At 37.9% G+C, this 22,347-nt stretch overlaps 1 protein-coding gene across 1 annotated transcript in view; it reads right to left on the bottom strand.

Annotated features, from left to right (window-relative positions):
• The window catches only part of LOC131962800 (gamma-aminobutyric acid receptor subunit gamma-3-like), a 108,578-nt gene that overhangs the window by 25,541 nt on the left and 60,690 nt on the right, over positions 1–22,347 (bottom strand). The window contains exons 4-7 of the mRNA XM_059327881.1: positions 19,928–20,019; positions 19,511–19,642; positions 16,026–16,108; positions 6,320–6,457 (exon numbers count right to left, since the gene is read on the bottom strand). Coding sequence (XP_059183864.1) covers positions 6,320–6,457; positions 16,026–16,108; positions 19,511–19,642; positions 19,928–20,019 — 445 coding nt within the window. The remainder of the gene's footprint in view (positions 1–6,319; positions 6,458–16,025; positions 16,109–19,510; positions 19,643–19,927; positions 20,020–22,347) is intronic.

Here is a 22,347-nt window from a genome sequence, read left to right as displayed (position 1 = left end):
CTCGTCGATTATAAGACACAAAACTGATGAAATGTACCAGGATTCACTGGATTCCCACGCCTCTACATGGAAGAATTGAAAGAAAATAAAGTTTCAGAGGTTGAGAAATGTGAGAATTCTTCATATTTTTTTATAATGTTTGCAATTTTTGTAAAAGTGTTTTAATGAATTTTAGGGCAAAGGTAATGTTCTGCCAAAAGTTTAAGCTTTTAGATGGTTTTAGGTCATGTCTATGTCTCTATCTGTTGCAGAGGCTGAGAAATCTATGATTTAGGAAACATTCTGTGCACTTTTTCAAGTTTTGGAAGGCTGTTTTGAAACTACGCTGAGGTTTTAGAGTGAGCATTTTGAGGCAGACACACATTTATTATATATTATTACACATTATACTTCATGTATTATAAGTAGTAGTATTAATAGTTATGTAACCTGTTTTCCGGTGTTCAAAAGGGGGCTTAATTTACTCTATATAAACTTAATTTTATTACTTTATCAATATTATTTTTGCAAATCTGTTTCATTTGTAACAAAGCTTATATTTAGTTGCATCACATTGAAAGGTGACTCTGCTATTTTGTGAGTTACACACTTTTGTTCACCCATAAACTGCAGAGCGTCCTCCCCGAGGACGGAGCAGCACACTGGTTCATGAGTAATTAAAAGGTCTAATTTGTAGCTGGCGGCTGCTTCATGCTGTTCTCTGAACTTGGTCATCAAAACAGAAGCCAGAACCACATTTCACTGCACGACTGTTACTATCTCTGCCCTTCATCAGCACATTAGTCATCAGATTTAGGAAAAAGACAGATGTGTTTTAAAAGGGGGGATGAAAAAATGAAGGTGGAGTGCTTCTAAAACAGCCGGGGGCTAGGGAACGATCCCTGGGGAACACCACGCAAATAAATGAGTTTAACTGAAACCAGTTCAGAGAGACGGTTTCTAATGAGGTCCTCAGAAGTGTCTAAAGATCTGAGGTCGTCAGAAGAATGTTTCTGTGCAGCGAAGAGCCGATAAACTTCAAAACTGCGTCAAAGTTGTTATTATTGGTCAGAGAAGACATCAGTAAAGTGTCTCTCCGATAGGGTGGAATTAGTTCCATAATTGCTCAAAGTGAGATAATCTGAATCAACTCAGAGCAGAAAGAAAAAGTCGAGAAAACATCTCAATAGAGCGGAGAAAGGAGCTGAAGAATCTTGTGTAACTTGGGCAGCTATGCGACAGTGAGTCTATTCAGCTGCTTGTTAACTGGTCCGACCACAGTGAGACATCGAGCTACAACACTCGGCGAACAAAAGCCATTGTTCTGTAACCTTGACAAACTTCTGCACATCAGAAGACGACACACAACTTTAAATACGAGCCGAAAGAATGCGGTTTGATAATCTGCTGCCACTCAGGCGCCTCGCTGAAAAGGATGTCAGATTGAATAAAACATCTGTAGAAAAAAGGACCTTTTGTCCTCGGCTCGCAGCTGAATCTCACCCCTTAATCGTACTCTACCTAGAATTGGAATAATCATTTTAATCGCCAGGTGCAATGAAAAGAGCGGCGTGTCGCGGTGACACTGTTGCAGAGTGTTTATCGCCTGCAAACGTGAGTAGTAGAGCAGTAGAGAGCATGTTATCTGTGATCTGCACAGCACGCCAGCTTTTAGGCCTTTTATATGGGATGTTTTGGTATTTTTGTAATCATTTCAGATTCACTTTTAACTGTTTAGTCTGTCGCCATCATGTCCAGTTCACCTGATGCTGACAGGTGTCTGCAGGTAGACTCATTGTTCCATACACTGGTCAATGTTTTGCACAGAATAGTGGAAAGAAAACATGCAAAACAAACATTGAGGTGAATATTTGACTATAATTAGTAGATTTCTCCTAAAAGTTAGCTTTCTATTGCAGCACAATCCTGCACAATATTATGTGTTTTTCATGTTCTATATCAATATTTTGTCTTCAAATCATCATTTCCATTCAGAATGTATAACAACCTTTAAAGGCCGTTCTCTCAAAATGAGTTTTTTCCTCATAGATCTCAACTTCAGCTCCACTTACAGACACCAAACTGACCAGTTTTATTCATAACTATATTCAGTCATTTATACCCTGATTTATACAACACTTTGTTCATAAAAACATGATTTTTTTAATAGCTTTTGACTGTATTTTCTGATTTATAATATGAAAAAAGTAAAAAACTTTGAATCTAATATATCAACAAAATAAAATAGAAACTTTAAATAAATTTCCTTTATGCAATGTGCTGGAGATATATGCAAATTAGGTCATATTTGATGCTCATTTGCATATCTAAACACAACATTTCAGAAAACTTGTAATGCAAAAAAATCTTGCCTTAATGTAAAAAACAAACTGGGGAAGTTTCATGGTGATATCTATAAATGAATAAAAAAAAAACCTATTCAGGACGTTACAAAATAACCAGATTTCTTCAATAAAAACAGGACGTGATAAAAGAAAAAAAAGCTTGCATGTAAAGAAACTAATTCTGCACTAGAATAAACATCGTTTTTACATTTTGTTTTCCTGATCTAGTCCTCTTAAAGACGGACTCATTTTGCAGAATCACTGCTGAAGCAAATTGGGGAATAAAAATGTGTTGAAGTGGAAAATTGCGATAATATGTAAGCTGCATTTAATCACCTTTTATTCATATAGAGTCAGTTCTGTAAATCCCGCGGTTGCCAATACAAAAGTGCTGTTAAGAAAGATGAAAGGCTCATTAAGGAGCGATGCATGTAATCAGATCTTGCATTAAAAAGAATTAGTTGATTGTATATCGCAAAAAAAACCCAACTGCTGAAAATTATCAGTTTAATGGTTCAACGAAGGGAATCTTAATCACAGCACAGCAGGCGCAACATAAAATAAGATTATTTTGCTATTTCGCCCAAATAAAACTGTCTACTTTTATTTTATGGAGCAATTTATGTCCGAGATACAGAGTGCATGTTCTTTAAAACACTGGGATTAGAACACAATGGCTTTTAGAAACCAAAAACAATTTCAGATAGCAAAAATAAACTAACAATTCAATGCAGCTTGAATCTTTCTCCCCCTCTGTTGCAGAAGTCTAATTTGACAGTTTAATGCACAAAAGATAAGCGTCATTTTGCAAAGTTAGTGTTGCAAATGTTGCAGGATCAAACTGTTTGCTTGCATTAAAAGGAACATTCCCAGATGGACGATCTATAGCTGCACACACTCACAGAGCTGCGACTTCTGAGCTCCGACTGCATCGCAGCAAACAAACCCTTTGTTTACATTGTGTTAGGACAGTAACAGCCCCTCTGTTTACACACTCCTGCAGAATACTTATTAGCCCGGCTGCCTGCTAGACTCTCTGTCATGCCACACGGTCAGGCCGGATTTCTGTTTGGAAAAATCTCAGGAAAACTGTTTCATTAATGAGCTCAAGACAACTCAGCTGAGAAATTGTTCTTCTTCTTCTCTGCAGGTCTGCAAGTCTTTCTGCACGTTTTTATCCACACAGAATCGTTGGAAAGTGACTGAAAGAATGCTTAGCACAGACAGGTTTTCCTTTTTCTTTCTCTTTCTGCTTTCCACGATTGATTTTGTTGACTGGAATGACGCGACCTGTTTCTATCAGCTCTACCGATCTGGTTAATGAAGAGAATGTTTTCAATTATTTTATCAGCGGTGGCTCGATAATTAACAGAACATTTTCAATGATTTTATTAGCTGTAGCCACCTAGCTAATTAAGAGAGTGCTTTTGTGCTGTTTTGAAGCCTTCTTCCAAATTTCCAAATCAAAATAAAACTGGACAATATTTATGACTTGGAACATGACAAATAGGAGGTTTAATGTACAGAACATTGATCCCTTATTCCAAAAAAGTTGGGACAACGTCCATCTATGCATCTATTTTCATCCACTTATCTGGGCCGGGTCGCGAGGGCAGCATGTTACATTATTATACAAACAATATATTACAATGTACATATTTTTTCTCTGTGCAACTGTTGAGTCAGTCTTTATTGTTCCTAATTTTACACTTCGTAGTTTAAAGTGTTTATACTTTTGATATTTCTAGTTAACATTGCCTGTTTCTATTTACTGTTATTTTATTGATGCTTCTTTCTAATTTTGCAGCTGTAACTGGACTAATAAAGTAATATCTTATCTGATCTTATCTTATATTGTCAGTCAATTCTATAAATGATAACTGAGAATATTAAGAATAAACAGGACTAAAATAAACAGTTAAATAAACATCATTACTGTTCAGTTTCAGTCGACTGCTGACTATTACGCCAAGCAACTTTTCCTGCATTATATATTTTGTAGAAAAAGTTTTATAATGGCACATATCCAACAGAATATACACTAAATATTGCCCGAAAATATCTGTCAATATATCTGTACTGACTATCCCAGAACTTCTTCCAAGCTGTGAACAAATGCTTCGGTCTTTGCTTTAAATCTTAATCTTGAAAAGGCTTCAAAAAGGACACAAAACTCTCTAAACTCTGAGTATCTCTCTGACACATGCACACAGAAAGAGACAGAAAATCCAGAGAAGTAGCCTCCAGTTACTGAGCTAGAACCGGACAATAGATGCTCCTCTTTCTGCCTAAACATGTCCCCTCTACCTGTGATTTTAACAGGGTTAGTTCCAGGTTAGTGAGCACAGTCACAGGATATATAAGATCTATAAGGGATCTCATACATCAAACTGAATATGAGCATTGTGATCCAATCAGACGGGAGAACGAGACGTGGGACTGTCAGCAGTTTCACGAAACAAAAAAAAAAAGCTTTTTTGAAGAATTTCCAGGGTGGACATGTGAAGAAATAAAAAAGGGAGAACATCAGCATTTGTGGAATGGAACTGCAGGAAAGGGCATAATGCTTTGGGGGAATTTGCGAACAAAGCGCTGAAGTGTTTGGGATTGGGCGTCGGGGCCTTTTGAAGAGGACGCCACTGAATTGATAACGACGGTGGCTTTGCGGCGGAGCTCCCCAGTGGCTCTGTGGCCGGGGATCTGTCCACTCTGTCCTCATTAAAACAGCCCCATACCTCATGTGTTTATGAGGGATGAAGCTGCAGACACACAGAGAGAGAAGAGAGGGAGAGGAAGAGAAACGCAGCACTTTGGAAGTTTGTCATGATGTAAATTAATGATAGGTATTTTTAGCCGGGGATCTAATCATCATGCGTGTGGAGATGGAGCTCCAGCGAGTGGGAAAAAAAAAAAGGTAATAAATGGAAAAAGGGCTAATTTTCTTGAACAGCATGAGGTAGATGTGTAGGTTTGCTGTCGCTTTTGAGCATCTCAGCAGAAAATTAGCTCGGCTGTGTGTTGACGATGCAGCGGGAGTCCAGGAAAACATATCATTTACAAGGCCATCAACGAGTCTCGGGATGCTCATCAGCCACCTTTTTTTTATTTATTTTTTGTCAGAAAGATGCAAACAGGATGCAGCTGAACATATGAGAAGGATATGTGTTTAACTTGGCTGTGATGAAGCTGTACAGCTAATTTCCACTGAGCTCCTTAATAATTTGATGCCACTTCTTGTTATCTCTCTCCTAATCACCCCGAGTACTCCTGTTCCTCGAATATTCATGAACGGAGGTTCGGCTCTTAGAAAGCTGAATTAGGTCACATTATGCACCAAAGACAAAAGAGCGTATGGCACAAACGAGAAGGAATATGTGCAACTCATAAACAAGGTTAAGAGGGGTTAACAACAGCTGCGTGATGCTCTCTCTCCACTCCTCCTCCATGACGCTTCGCTTGTTATTAAGCTGCTCAAATGTGTCGCGTGGAAGCATTTAAAATGGATCGGGAGCTTGTCCGACCCGTGATGGTTGCAGGTATAATTACGGACACCTGTTGGAGCAACAATATTTCTCTCTGCCTCCCAAACACACTTAAATTAAATCATCAAATAACACGGGGCTTAATAACCGCGCTGAAAGCACGGGAAGAGAGACGGGAAAGGAGTGAATAATTAAACTTCCTGTTTAATCTTTAATCTTGGTGATTAATGTCAGTGGAGAAACCTATTTGCCCTTACACCCGAGGGGAATACTTATGAGCTTTGAGCTTGTAGTTATATGATTACATTTATGGGCACGGTGCTAATGTTAACCTGTGCAGAGCTCGGGGCGCTCCAGCAGCTTTTATTTTGAAGGCTGCTCCCAGCTGCAACCCAACCTGACCTCTGACCTCCCTGAGAGGGTGGAGGTGAAGAATAGAGCCTCACTGCTGGGATTAATAAAGTTTTACATCGTCCTCAGTCACGGTGCCGTGAAGTGCAACTGTCCCCTCACCTGCTGTCGTCGTGAGCACGTCTGTGGTGTTTCTGAGCCCCATGAAGTCAAACTGGTACAGCCTCCAGTATTTCTGGTCCGACGTCTCCACCGAGTTGCGGCTCCACTTGTACACGATCTCGTCTCGTGGGTAGCCATCTGCAGTTAAAGAGAGGAATAAAAAGTTGAAGGCGGAGAATACAGCAATGCAGCTTTTATTGTATGCATGATTTATACCTGAATTATACAAATTTATACATTAAGTTTTCATGGGAAATTCAATGGACTGCAGACCAACTGAGCAATTACTGTTTGCTTAAAAGCTCCTGCAGAGCACCCATGCTGAACAAATAATCACTCCCCCATGTAATTCAACGTATTAATCAGTAGTAAAAACTTAATTTCAGTGGAATAATTTCACCAAAAGTACAAGTGGACCAGTCTCAAGGATTCCTCAAATCAAATCATGTTTTAACGAGCTGCCTTTATTGCAAGATGTGGACTTTTTTGAGGAGAGATTGACTTTATTCAGATTAATGGATGAACCTTGTAGTCTATAACTAGAAGCTATGCATCTATTATATTCTCCTGTGAAAAGCCCAGTGTTAAACTCCAGCAGCCTGGAGGAGCTACAAGTACAATAACCTGCAGAAAAAACTCTGATCCTCCACACATTCACCATCAAAACTGGAGGATTTCTACAATTCTACAATATCATTTGGCAGACACTTTTATCCAAAGTCAAGAAACAACATGAGTCAGTGCCATGGGTTCAGTTTGAGTTCAGTGCTAACATGCAGTGCATAATGTGTGTGAAGGTGTTCAGTAAAGAGCTGTGTCTTTAGTCTCTTCTTAAAGATTGAGAGGGACTCAGCTTTGGGGGAGCTACTGCAGACTCCTTTCATTGGAAGAGCGCAGTGAGGGGGAGGGGTTATTCACCTGAATAAAGGAGTTCAGGTCGGCCAGAGCTGTGCCACTGGCTGGTTTGGAGGTGAGAGAAAGGGTTTTGAATTTGATGCAGGCTGCAGCTGGGAGCCAGTGCAGAAAGATGAGCTCTTATGGGCTGGTTGGGGATCTGCAGAGGCTTGGAGGTGCATGCAGCAAAATACACAGGTTGTGTTGCATGCTGGCTCAGGTCTGATCTTCCTGATGTTGTACAGGGAGAATCGACACGATCGAGCTGTTGTCAACCTTAAAGTCCAGCTGCTCATCAATCATGACACCCAAGCTCCAGGCAGAAGTTGTGGGCACAAGTTTCGCTGATCCGAGCTGAATATTTACTGGCGAGACTGGTCTCCCCACAAAAATGACAATATAGGTAGTTTGATTGGCGCCAATGTGGAGTTTAAATGGTGGATGTCACACTTGAGAGGAAGGTGAGGTGGATGGGTTGGACAAACGGACGACTTTCACGTGCGAAAACAAAAATTACTTTTTTACATAACTTACATTTTCTGCCTGACTTCCAGTAGTCAAGTCACCCTCATAACTACTTCACTTACAGCATTTGCACACATTTATTTCTGCAGAGGCTGTGAGGTGCATAGAGGAAGACCTGCCAGTACAGAGTTGCAGTAATCTAAGCATGATATCACGAGGGCCTGTACCAGGAGTTGTGTTGATCTTCCTCATGTTGTATAATTGAGCAATTGTAGCCACATGAACCGTGAAGTTCAGCTGCTCATCAATCATGACACCCATGTTTCTTGCAGATCTTGTGGGCACAAGTTGCAGACTTTCACCAGGAGAACAGGCTTCATGTCCCATGTGGGAACAAAAGTAAACAACTTTTTACGTAACATACATTTTTTTACGCAACTTCTGTGCCTCATAACTACTTCACTTCCAGCATTTATGTACATTTATTTACTGTTTAAACGTCTTTTAGAATGCCTAATCAGGAGTTTTTTTGTCCTAAACCTAGGTCAGTGGTTTTGTAGCCTAAATTCACAGAAGCTGCAGCTTTTTTTTGTAACCGTGAACCGTATGTGTATGTATAATGACATCTGCGTTATTTGTAGAACGATTCTCTCTGTACCACTTTTGCTCATATGTGTCATTAGACAAACGGTCTATTCTGTTGTTTAGGTTGGAGATCTTGTTGGTTCTGGATCATCTGCAGAGGTCTGGAGGTGCATGTAGCTGCAGTAGTCTAAATGTGATACCAGGTCAGTCAGGTCTGATCTTCCTGATGTTGTACAGGAAGAATCCACACAATCGGGTGATTGTTGACCTTAAAAGTCAGCTGGTCATCAATCATGACAGCCATGTTTTGTGCAGAACTTGTGGCAGATTTCATGTGCAACACAAGAAAATGAACGGAAGCTAATACTTGAACAACAAGTGTTAAAAAAAGGAGCTGCACTCATTAGACAAGTTGAAGCAATTTCACATGGAGAAATGAGTGACAGCAATAACGAGCGAGCCTTGTTGTGCCCTGTAGTGGAAACCAGACTAATTATGTAAATAGTCTCATTTAGAGGATAGCCATCTATAACCGAGAAGAGCAATCACCATCATGCAAGACAAGTGTTCTTTTTTCTTCTCCCAAACATTAATATAGACGGCAAATGTTATTGCCATCATATTTCTCTTGGTGTGTTGTATAATTATCTTTACTGCAAACAGTATTACCTCTATGTCATATTTCATGCCTTTAAAAGCCCCCTGAAGCAACATGTTCCACCACAATTTTATAAACTGCACTCTTCTGTTGCTCCGGCGCTAATATTCCTCCTGTCTGTCTTCCCAGCAAATAAGACAAGAGATCTCCACACAAACAGTCCAGAGTGAGGTTATCTGCCAGTGAGGACACTATAAAGTGAGCAGAGGTGTGAGAGATTTGCAATAGGAAAGATGATACTGCAGCTACTGTGCATATTTTTCATAGATTCAAAACAAATAATGAGTACAAATCACGTCCCATTGACCTAAAAGATACATTTTCCACGTTTGACTGCTGTGTCCTTGAGTTAATTGCACATTTATCTATTGATATACACCACATGTAAGGACAAAGAACATCAAAATCACGATCTTTTGTCCTCCAACGCCATGCAAAACAGTTTCAAAAGTTTGATGAGTCATCCTGCACTCAGTGGCATTTACAAAATTAATCAAATGACCCTTCAGACGACTACCTGGCCTCATCGCTCGTATTAAACTGCAGCATTTGTTGTTTGTAGCAGCGAACAGAGCAGAGTCTGTATAATATGTATCTCAGTGTATGAAATGAGCTGCTGACCTCGAGGAGAATCACAGCCTCATGAAACTTTACGAGCACAAACTAGAGAAGCAGAGCTTACAGGAGACGTACGGCTTTCTAAAAGAAGAAGGTTTCCGAGCAGTTTAAGAAGGAGATGTCTGTAAAACGGCACTAGAATTTTATTAAGCAACAACCACTGCAAAATGACTCATTTCACCATCAAAACTAGATAAATTCAGTCCGGTAACGTTTGGAAAGTCTAGACAAGATGCACGATTAAATCATTTTATTCCCATCTGAGTTAGCGGAGTGCTAAACTGGAAGTTAGCCAGCTTTGTGGAGCCGACAGCTACCAGCTAGCTAGCTCCTCTGTAGCTTTTAGAGACTCTCAGCAACTTTTCTATTATAAAAATCAACCAGCAACAAATTCAGCGACTTATTCAGACCATCAGGGAAGAAATAAACGTCTTATATTTGTTATTTTTAAGGCCCTAAAGGAAATTAGCAGCAGCTAGAAATGTGACACATTGCGTTGGATAATTATTATGCAATTCTCTCTCTATATATGGTATCTGTTCCTATCAAATGAACATGACATTAAATTAAATAAAGTCAGGTAATTGTAATACACTGAAAAAAATATTGAAAAAATAATAATAATTATATAATAAATATTTTTGGGGGGGCAAATGCCATTAAAACAAATCTATGTTTTAACTCCAAATATTGACCATAAAATAAAAGTTAAAAACTGTAAATCATTATAATTAGATTATTAAATTGCTAAATTACTGTGAATTATGTGTAAAAAGACTAAAATTACAGATAATTTTACTGAATGTTAAATTAGGGCAACTTTCTGTTTTATAACAGTAAATCTTTAAATGTAATATACATTTTTTAATGTTAAAATAAAAAAAAACTCTTTAGTTATTCTAGAGATATAAATCATTTAAAAAAATACTGTATATTATCCACATTTTTAAAGAAACTGTTAAATAACCTACAGATGTTTACAGTTAGTTTACAGTGTGAAACTTTTGATGTCAGACTTTTTAACCTTTTTTTTTTTACAGTATATATGCATGTTGCTCAGATTAATAACAGCATGGAGCTTCTCCTCTTGTCTTGCATAATTTGCAGGGAGACAATCAGCCTACACTTTTTCTTTTTCACACTTCATAAAAGACAAACAGTGACATCACCAACATGCAAACAAGAGAATGACACCATCTGAAAACTTTTTGTGACTTTTGGAGCTTTTAAAAACTAACTTTTAGTTTCACTGGGACTTAAGTTTCACTTTAAAGTGGAAACGAGCTCAGTAGAAGGTATCTAAGTTTCCCACTGGATGTAACTTTTTGTTAAAAACACCTGCTGACTCATCTGCAGCCCTCACACACTGAGTGATGAGGCAAATATTCACCTTTAAAAAGATGCATTTCAGGGCTGCCCACACTGGAATAATTATGATTTTAATTGTCTTAAATGTGAAAAACAGAATAATCTACCTACAGTATGCATGCATATGGACATGCACTACAGTGTGCACGGTAAAGATAACTTATCATAAAGTGTTAGGGAGGGAAAGGGAAAGAAAACAGTCGACTCAAAGCACTTTTCACCTACCTTTCCAGCGTCAGACGCTTTGGGAATAAGTTTAAACTGAGCGTTCACGTTTATTCCCCTTGTTCTTTGCACAGAATCCCACAAGTTAAAAACTATTATTTTTTAGATGAGGTTTTCAAAACAGAAAGTTGTGCAGAACAAAGAAATCAGCTGGACAGCTTGTCATGATTGAGCATTCAGGAAGTCACCCCTGTGACTTTCAAAATAATGTAGCGAGCAGCTGATGGAGGTCCTGAGCTCTGGGGGTCAGGAGCCGCTCACAACTGCTGATTGCATCTTTAAATGTATGACTCGGCTCGTTTACAGCAGGAGAGGAGGTTAATTCTGCTCTTTGTGCTGAAACTGGGACAGAAAGATATTTAGTTTGAATAATAGGAAGCAAATAGTCTACTTCTCAACATATGTGAATGTTTGCATGTAAGTCTTAAATGTATGTTGCATTTTTTGATTTTTGGCCATAAAGCTGCAGGATAATGCTGTTCAGTTAGTCAGTCATGCACCACTTTGGTCCAGGGTGAAATTTTGAGGTGAAACTTCATTCATCATGATCACAAGAGGATTATTCCTACTGATTTTCAATGTTTTTTGCAAAGTTTTTAAACACCATCTTAAAAAAAAAAACTATTACAGCATGTTCTAATATGCATATTTGATTTCTGACAATTTACTAAATTAGCCTGTTATATATTGCGCATCCTTTTTTTTAATAAAACATGTTAAAAGTCACCAAAGCTTAATTGACTCGTGTTATAATAAGCATTAATTTAATTTATTTTAAAACTGCTCATATCAATATGCATCTCAATGTCCCTCTAATTTTATTTGTTTTATTTTTCATTAACAATTGCATTAAGGCTTGTATACACTATAGAACTGAGGCATCATAAATAGAAAAACATACACTAACAAGGGGTTTTAAAAGTTGCCAAATCTAGTGAGAAAGTTATTGTCAGGTCAGAATTTTTGATTAAAAAACAAACAAATTTTCTATTGGATTAATGGAAATGAATAAGCGATAATGAAAATAATAATAAGTTGCAGCCTGAATGCTAACATTTTCTTTGCTTTAACATATCAACCTGATAAAAGAAATACTTTGGTTCAGCTGTACTTTGTGTTAAAGCTTAGAAAATATTTGTATTAGGGCTGCAACTTGTAATTGTTTTATTATCGTTTAAGGTTTTTATTAACACAATTGGTCCAGAAAATGTCAGAAAATAGTAAAAAATGTCCTTCACAGTTTCTAAAAGTCTATTTTCGTCAGTCAAAACTGCAACAATGTTCAGTTTAATATGATATAAAACAGAAAAGAGCTGAAAATCCCCATGTCTGAGAAGCTGGAAATGGCATTTTCTGCAGTTATTGCATGCAAAATAAACAAACATCAATACAGTTGCAGATTGCAGCTCCGCCTGTCAACATGTTTAGATTTCTATGCAGTTCAATCATCGAGTTTGTAAAAAACAGTTTTGACGAATTACCGCCTTCTTGTAGCCGACAGCTGAGTGACAAGAACTGAAAATGTCACATATTTTACCATTTCCTGCACACGGTTCCTTATAGCTCAATCATGGCTGTCATTATGTGGTCTACCATTACTCATATGTATATAATGGTATGGGCTATAAAAAATGTAAATACTCTCACAGGAGGATGTGATTGCAGCTATTCCTGTGGTGTGTAACTGCACGGCTCCTTGTAATCATACTTAAAGCTTCTCAGGGCTTATAACTGAAGTTTAAATATGATACAGTGAAAAGAACAAGAAGTCAGAACATGTTTGCAAGGATTAATCCCATGCATTCATCATGTTTCCATCTCAATACATAGAATTAATCAGAGCCGTTACATGGAGGCTTCTGCTGTGTCTTTTGTGTGCAGCTTCATTATTGGATGTCACCTTGATGCACAAAGACTGAAAAAGACGAAGTCACCTTGTCTGCCTGACGCCTTCATCACCATCTGCTGCTGAACATGTTGCTGCCTAACAGACTGAGATGACCTGTCAAACACGCGTTAATGTGCTTTTTTTCCCTCTTTGCGTCTAAAAGCATGTCGTGATTGATGGGAATTGTTTCTTCAGAACTTCTCGAGGCATGAACGGCTTATCAGAGTCGTGTTAAAGTCTGGAGAGCGGCTTTACATTTTACAAATAAGTACTGAGAGTAAAACGTGCAGATATGAAAGCTGTTCTGCAGTCTACAAACAGAAGATGCTGTTTTAAAAATGGCTGATGTGAAAGTTTTTGTTATTCTATCTAGACGCCACTTTTCCACTTTGAAATAATGAATCCTCTTAAGCAAATAGATCCACCGATCTGTTAAGTAACTGCAAAGAGTCCAAGCTAAAATCTGCAGTACAACCTGTAGAAAATATAAACAAAATCCATTACATTCTGAGTGTCATCACCTGGAATAAACTCAGCGAGCAGTTAAGAGCCTTCTATTGTGGGTGTGGGTGGTATTGTGGGTCAATCCCCATAGACCCCCCATGGTAAAATCCCCAATTTACTATGACTTAACTTGGCCTCAGCTCGCCCCTGCTATACCTCATATTTTTGTTAATTACTGTACAGGTACACCTCAAAAAAGTTCAATATTTTTTGTCAATTATTTCAGAAAGTGACATTCGTATATTATATAGATTTATTGTGAAGGTACAGGAAGTATAGTCCAGATGTGCTGTGACTAATTCACTGGCCAACTCTAGTGAACCCAGATTTAATGTACACGGTTAAAATGATATATACGGTTTGAAAGATAAGAAGTTAGACTCTCACCACTTAATTAACTGGAAACACAACATGGTTATTTATATTAGTAGTAAATGAGAGAATCAGCTGCTTTTCGTTCGTTTGCTTCTTAAAACTTTTGAAGTTACTTTAAGAAACAGCTCCAAAAAATGCAATTTCCGTGGTTCCCTAAATATCTTTCTGCAATCAGAAAATCCTGAGTGAAGCGCAGTTTTAAATTGGGGGATTTAGTTTTATTCCAAACTGAGATTTGCTGCTATCTGAGCCTGCATTTGTATTCATTACTAATGACTAATATCACTTCTGCTGAGAGGCCAAATCTGAAACATACGGCATTTAATTATGCAGTGATTTTTATTTTAGCTTTCAACATGACAACATTCAGCTTCAGACCTGAGCAGGTCGCCTGCTGCAGCTACAGACAGAAACACCTCCAGGAAAAAAGGGTTTTTACTGCAAATCCTTTCAGTAAGAGCAGAGAGATAATGAACGGTCAATAGCTCTTTCACTTCCTTCAGCACTGAACATCCTGTGAAGACGTTGTGCAGCTCAGCTGATGCTGCTGAGGGGAATTCTTCCTCATTTATCTCTCATGATGAAGCTGAACTTTAATCAGGGTGCATAAATATGGGACATTTATCCAAAGTAACTGCTGCAGACTCATATTGCATGGTGTATTTAATGTGTGGAACATGTAGGTGTTAATCTGCAACAGACTAAAGAGGATAAATTAAATTAAAAGTGTTAAAAACTAATTTATTGCAATGCAACTAACAGTTTAAAGCCTCATAGCAGCTCCAGTCCACTGCAACATTGTTGTTATCCGACATGATAAAGTCAAAGATGTTTCAAAAGTTTCACTAAAAGATAATAGTTCAACACTTCATTTTCCTGAGCTGAAAACTTCAGGTTATGTAACGAAACATCTCCTCACAAACAGACTTCCTCCTGTGAGATGAAAACCTGCTTGAAGTCTCTTCAACTTTCCAAAGCTCCGACATCAGGTCTGACATCACGCCACTTTATAAAGATCACATCAATTGCAGCTGCTGTTATTTAGTCTTAGTAAATGGCTTATTAAATTAAAAATAATTTGGTGATGTAACATTTAGCGACTGAGACAGTAATGTGCAACATTTTCCCTGTATTACTGAGTTTTTTGCTCTTTTTGCATTTAACTCTCTGTGTCCTTTATTTCACTGCATTTTATAAATAAATATATATAAATATATATATCTATAAGTCCTGCAGCTCTATTGAATCAGCACAATCATGGCTCGGAGTGGGAACAACTCGAACATGTGTTTGTGCAGAATAACAGTTAGAATGACAGAAATCAGGGAAAAAAAGGGAAAAACGCAAGTTGAATTTCTCTTATTAATGATTCCAAATTCCTAAAGTGTTACAAATATTGGAAAAAAATATTGTGTCTCTATATACTGTATATATTGAAGTATTGTTTCCAGCCTCTCTGCTCTGTGTAAACAGCCTCTCCTGTCCTCTCCTCTCTGCTCTGTGTAAACAGATTTTTAGTGAATATTGGTGGAGAATTTAATGTTTTTAACAGGATCTGGTTAGTGCAAATGCTCTATTTTTGGCGACAGGTAGAATAAAGTGATTTTAAAAGAAATATCACTATTTCAAGCTTTGTTTTGGTTTAATTTTTCTACTGGAAACTTTCATTACTTTTGATCCGTTCAAGGACCGTTGGAAAGATCAAATTTAAACGATAATGTTTTTTATCGTTTCTTGTTACGATAAACTGTGCTTCTTCTGGCAGGTCATAACCGTAACTTGCAAATTAGTAATTTCATATCAAAAACTAAGGTCTCTACTGGATAATTGTGTTGCAAAATGACTTGCAATTAATAAAAAAATGACGTTTATGTCTAACACACTAAGGATGGTCTCACCATGTGGTGTTTCTCTGGAAGTAAGAGCAACTTGATATGAAAGATTATATCAAACAGGTGAACAGATGAGTCTCTAAGTAAGATTTCTCCGGTTGGAGCATCGAGGGAAACATTTGGGATAATGCAAGTAATCTTCCAGAGATTTCCTTTAGCAGGTGTCACACGTGTTGGGTTCGCTACATGCATGCTTATGAGCATATTTGTGCATTTATGTGTGCAAGTACTCACAGCTGGAGAAGACGAGAGGACAGGAGTGTTCGTCCATCGGGAAATTATGGAGTTGCAGCTGGCATTCAGCGTTGATGGTCATCCTGGAGAGGCAGAGATACAAAGAGAGGCAGATGATATGAAGCGCTGTCTCTCTGCTTATATCACAGTTTGCTCTTCCTATATGAAGCGCTGGCGTGGGACCAGATGGTGCAGGATCACACTTGGTTGCCTGGTTGATGTGTGAAATCCCTCCGAATGACAGAACTGTTTAATCATCAGGGCCGGACGTGTTTTTAGAGGAGCCGGGATGAACTTATAGGTCAGGGCCCGGAGGCAGCAGAGCTTCTAAAAACAGCAGTATTAGCTCTGATCACTGGACATGTCAATGCAGCAGATGTTTGGAGGAAGCAGCAGCAGCAACAGCAGCGGAGGATCAAACCGACTCCATTTATATTCTCGGCATGGAACTTCAATATCCTAAAATTAATTTTCACTGGATACGATAATGGCTGCAAATGAAAATGGGCTTTTTTTCTTCTTGACTTGTTCTGTGTTGTTGCGTCTTTGTCCTCGCTGCAGTTTCTCATTAAAATTGACTGACTTAGAGCACAAAAGAGGAGCCTCATTCAAAGCAGGAGGAGAGGCTGCCTCGCTCGTCTTGTTTGTAGGTGAACAAAGTGCAAATGATGTTCTGCACAGGGCCAATTTGCATACACTTCCCTCCCGTGTGGGGAGCCAGGAAGTCCAACCCTGAAGAGGCTGAGGTGAGGAGCAAACACAGTGATGAGATGAATCACTCAGCGAGAATACACCCCCAAACACACGCCTCTCTCAAACTTAATATCCTTTTAATGAAACAATCATTTTCAGATTCATCACTGAGACACGCATTAGCAGAAGTGAAATTAGCTATTAAAAGCCCGGCGTTTGGTGAGAAGTTTGGAGCTGTGAGGAGGAATTTCTAGAAAAAAACGTGTTTTTCCATTTCCAGAATGATTCAAAGTTTGGCTTTACCGTACAGAGAACAATTCATGTGGTGGAAGTGGCTTTCATGCAACTAGTCAGTTTGTCTTTAAACTCAATAAAAGAGGTAATAAAGTAATGTAAGAGACATATAAAATCAAACACCATGAATCGTAAAATAACATGTTTAAATGACGTAAATCATAAAAAAAGAAAAATGAAAGACTCATTTCTTTTTTCCAAGTGCCCACAAGTGGCATTAATATAGGGGGAAAAATGGCTCTCCACTTATCCTCTCCCCTCAGCTCTGTGCAAACAACCTCTCCTCTCTGCTCTGTATAAACAGCCTCTCCTGTCCTCTCCTCTCTGCTCTGTGTAAACAGCCTCTCCTGTCCTCTCCTCTCTGCTCTGTGTAAACAGATTCTCAGTGAATATTTGTCACGTGACTGTTGGTCTCTGCAGAATCAATCATGTCTTCACAGTGTCTCTGAGGAGCAGAATTGAATGTTTTTACCAGGATCTGGTTAGTGCAAACGCTTTATTTTAACTGACACATGTAGAATAAAGAAATTCTGACACAAATATCAACATTTTAACAGAAGTTTTGGTCTCTTTTTCGAACAGAAACATTCATAACTGATGATCCGTTCAAGGACCATCGGAAAGTTCAGATTTAGACAATAATGTCTGTTTTTACAGTTTCTTTCTACGATAAACAATGTCTTTTTTAAGGTTATAATGGCACCATACTCATACTCTAAGAACTAAGGTCTCTACTGGACAACTTTGTTGCAAAAAGACATGCGATGAATGAAAAAAATACGTGTGGCAGAAATAAATGAGTTCATGTCTGATGTTATGCAACATGGAAAAAGATGGATTTCAGTTTTGGGAATGAAACTGCACTTTAACAAGTTACTTTTCTGAGAAATAAATGATGTAACACACTACAGTGTTGCACAATACAGCCACTTTTAATATAAAACTATCGATTAGTTCAGCTTTAAACTTCTTTGTGAGCTCAGATCAAAGAGTCATTAACCTCTAAAACCCCAGAGTCTTTCTTTTTATCCTGCTGCACCTTTTATTGGACTGACTGGACTCTGCGTGACTGCAGCTGCTTCTGCTCCTCCGAGGCTGGAAAACAAACACTCATGGTGGTATTTGCTGTTTGGCCAGGGTCTAGTTTGAAGCAGGTGAAATTGGATCCTCAAGACAGAAAAAGCTCATGTCAGAGCTTGAGGGTTCATAAACCCAGATGCCACTCAAATTTAAAAAGAATCTGTCCACTCGAATCGTGGCTGCTTTTTCTGTAGACACTGACACGGTGAGGGTTATTTTGTCATGAGGCTATGCACACACACACACACACACACACACACACACACACACACACACACACACACACACAGCCTCCCCTGCGTGTCACTGCTCTGCCACTGAGAAGCTGTCAGAGAGGAACCAGCACATAACATCAGAACTTTATTTCCTCTGTGCTGAGTTAAAACAGGCTTTTTAGCAAAATGTAAATACTGGACACTGAATACTGAATATGTTGAACCCTGAACAACAGAGTTCAGGAAAATATATATGATTAATTGTCCTGAAACAGAAGCTAAATTAAGTCAAGCCACCAGTCCGGCCTTCCTTGTCCCACCTCTTTCAACCCATTTAGACCAGATGCAACGTTTGCATATTTTTAAGATTCTTCCTAATTTCATGATGTTGCTTATAGATTCTTTTAAACATCTTAATTAATTTTAGGACAAAGGCAATGCTCGACAATTCAAGCCAAAGGTTTAAGCTTTCAACTGGTTTTTATTTCATGTCTCTATCTGCTACAGTGGCTGAGAAAAAAAGTATTTTGGAAACGTTGACGCTCTGTGCCGTTTTTCAGGTTTTGGGAGGTTGTTTTGTGACAATGCTGAAGTTTAGAGGGAGTTTTTGAGGTGGACTGAGGTCTAAATGGGTTTAAGAAATTAAGATGTGTCCCAACCAATCAGAGATCCATAGTCAACCAATTAAACGATGAAGGAACCCAAAGGAAACAGCCAGGCACTTGCATCATTACTAGAAAAAGCCATAAATATATTACATAGACAGGAAGTATTCCACCCAGGTTTTTCCAACCAAACTCTGAAATGGCCACACGTGTGAGTGAGTTTAAAGAAATGTATGTATAAATGTCGTAGGACTAGTATGTGTGGTATGTGTGCATGCACACATTTGGACAAAAATGCCTGTTTTTACAGTTTCTTTCCATGATAAATTGTGTATTTTTGGTGAGCTATTAAAGAAAACATATGCAAAATAACAGCAGACAGCAATAACAGCAAATGACAACAATCTTCTAAAATGATGCATATCATCTTTTTCTGATATGATACTTTGTGGTTTTTGTCCCTGCAGACAGAAGACTATAAACCCCCAAAACTGCTGCAGGCTTGTTAATGAAAGTTTTCCTCCTGTGTTTAGTTGCGACCTGCTATTGATCCACTGCTTCTCTGTTGGATCGACACAGTCTGTCTCTGGTCTCTTACCTCAGTGTGTACAGTACTTTTCCATTGTTCCAGATCCGGAGCAGCTGATTGGGCGTCGTTATCCAGTGAGAGTCGGCGGTCTTGGAATTCCTAAAGATGGTGTCGGGCAGCCAGATCAGACCGACCATATTGCTGGAGGAACAAGAGAGAGAGAGAGGCGGGGGAAAGGGAGCAGTGAGTGTTGTTGAATTCCTTCAGATTTCTCAGAATGAAGCAGCTCCACTCCTCAATAAGAGGATAATAAAATACCCGGGCGACACGGGGAAAACAAAGCACATCAATCAATTTGTTCCATTAATTACAGGCCTCTTCCCGAGAGAGACGAGAATATTGTTCTCAAATGAGATATTCACAGTATGAAAATGTGGAAACACAACAGTGCTGTAGAGTTTTTACAGATGATAATGTGCCGTGTACCTGTTGAGGGTGAGCCGCATGCTGCTGCTGCTGTTGTAGCGCAGACGGGTGTCCACCCAGGTCTGGGCGAAGATAATATCGATCTGGTACTCCTGGGGAGAGAGAAGTGGGCTCGATATAGTGATCTGACAAGGCTTTTAAAGCAGCACAGAGGAAGAGGAGGAGGAAGGGATGGAGTCCTTCTGCAGGAGCTGATAATGTGTTTGTTTGAACACAAACGTGTCTGCATCAAAGAGAAGTAGTAAGGCAGCGCAGCTCTCACTGCACACACTCAACACACACTTTATGCTTTTGATATGGAAATTCAATTACAGCATCGGACAAAAACTGTTTACTGCAGCACTATTTCTGCTCTTCGGCACTGACCCCCAGAAGATTTTATTTACTTAGCAGGTAAAAGAAGTGTTTGTCTCGTTGGCTTTATGTTTCCTCCTTTTCATCACACAGCAACATGAAATATCCTTGAAAAAGAGGATTTAATGAAACTTTATACTTCTTACTTCACTACATTTAGCTGACAGCTTTTCAGGTCAAGATTTAACATAAAAACATGATAAATGTTAAGTGATTACACATAAAATGACTATACAGAGATAAAAAACAACCTAAAAGAATTTGAAAAAACACACAAAACTACCATAAATATGCAAAAAAAAAATAATGTCTATTCAAGGACATAAACAACTAGAAAGAGACATAAATTAGAAACAGGAGGCCCAAAATGTCCATAAAAGGATTACAAATAGACACAAATGAGACATATAATAATAACCAGCAGTAACAATGTTACTAAGTACATGTATTCAAGGACTTACTTTATGTAACTTTATACTTTTACTCCTCTACATTTTAATGTCAAATGTAAATATTTTACTTTTTACTCAACTACATTTAGCTGACAGCTTTAGGTCAAAATAAAAAAACATGATACATTTAAAATTATTAGACTTTTCTTGAAAATGAAACCTCATGACAGTATATTAAGTAGTTAAAATGAACCTAATTTTTACAAAAATATTGCAATATTTCATGCATATATGTAAGCAGGGTTTTCTTTTCTAAAGGTAGAGATCATTTTAACTAATTACTGTTATGAGGTTAAATTTATCATGTTTTTATGTTAAATATCGTCCTGAAAAGTAACTAAAGCTGTCCACTAAATGTAGTGGAGTAAAAAGTATAAATTTACATGAAATGGTAACTCAAAATCATACTTAAGGACAGTACTTTAATTTAGTTTAGTAATTTAAGTCTTTTAGCAAGTTTAGTAATTTAACTTTAGTCATTTTTTTCATTATTATATGTCTCATTTGTCAGTTAGGGTCCCTTTGTAATCCTTTTATGTCTTTTATTTTGTTCATTTCTTTGTAGTTTATATCTCTTTTTAGTTGTTTTATGTCCCTGAATAGACATTTAACATATGTTTGGTAGTTTTGTGTGTATTTTATAATCTTAATTATTTTTTGTCTCTGTGTTGTCATTTTATGTCTAATCACTTTAAATGGATCATGTTTTTTATGTTAAATCTTAAACTGAAAAAAGCTGTCAGCTAAATGTAGTGGAGTAGAAGTATAAAGTTACATGAAATAGAAATACAATACAATAAGTAAAGTACCTCAAAAACTGCACTTAAGTAAAGTACTTGAGTAAATGTATTTAGTTACATTCCACCACTGAGTGTAATCTTTAATTCCACAGAGTCAAAGTTTCAAATCCAACAGAAGAAGCTGTAAATATCAAATTAATTATGTGTCATATAAAAGCAGAAGAGCCACTTTTCACAACTAACCTGTAAAACATGGATTTAATATAAGTGCCTTTTAGAGATATAGACATAAAGTTGGTATTTCATGCCATAGAAGGCTAATTTCAAAGGATATTACAGTCCAAAGCCACAGATTAGACTCACTGTAAAAGTCTTGAGTTACTTTAGAAATATGAAAAGCTATTCACAGCGTCCTGCGTTCAGGAGGAGCTGAGGAGCTCCAGCGTGGCCGACAGAAGGTCAGAACATCAGCTGGACGCTCTATATAATGTAAACACGGCGCAGGGATACCTCGGTGATAAGGTCAGACTGAGAGAAGTCCTGGGAAGTTATTCACAGTTAGTCACAGCTCACAGTCTGGCTGCTGTGAAACTAAAAATGTTGCTGACTATTATGTCTGGGAATGGTCTGGGAGAAATGTGCAAGTATAGGAGGATTTTATTCTGTTTTTTGTCCTATTTACCTTCAGAAAAAAAAGCCAAGAAGTAGACTTGTCATGATAATCCTTTACATACATTTTCAAGGATATATATTTTCTAGTAATTGTGGTGAATATTAAGAATTAAAAGTTAATTGCTCGGAAATCCTTGCACTATAATCATATTATATTATTATTAGATCAGCAGCATAAATTGGTCTTAAAATTAAAATATCA

Source organism: Centropristis striata, chromosome 24 (assembly GCF_030273125.1).
Source record: "Centropristis striata isolate RG_2023a ecotype Rhode Island chromosome 24, C.striata_1.0, whole genome shotgun sequence".
Lineage (NCBI taxonomy): Eukaryota > Metazoa > Chordata > Actinopteri > Perciformes > Serranidae > Centropristis > Centropristis striata.
This window is presented reverse-complemented; position numbering and strand designations above follow the sequence as displayed.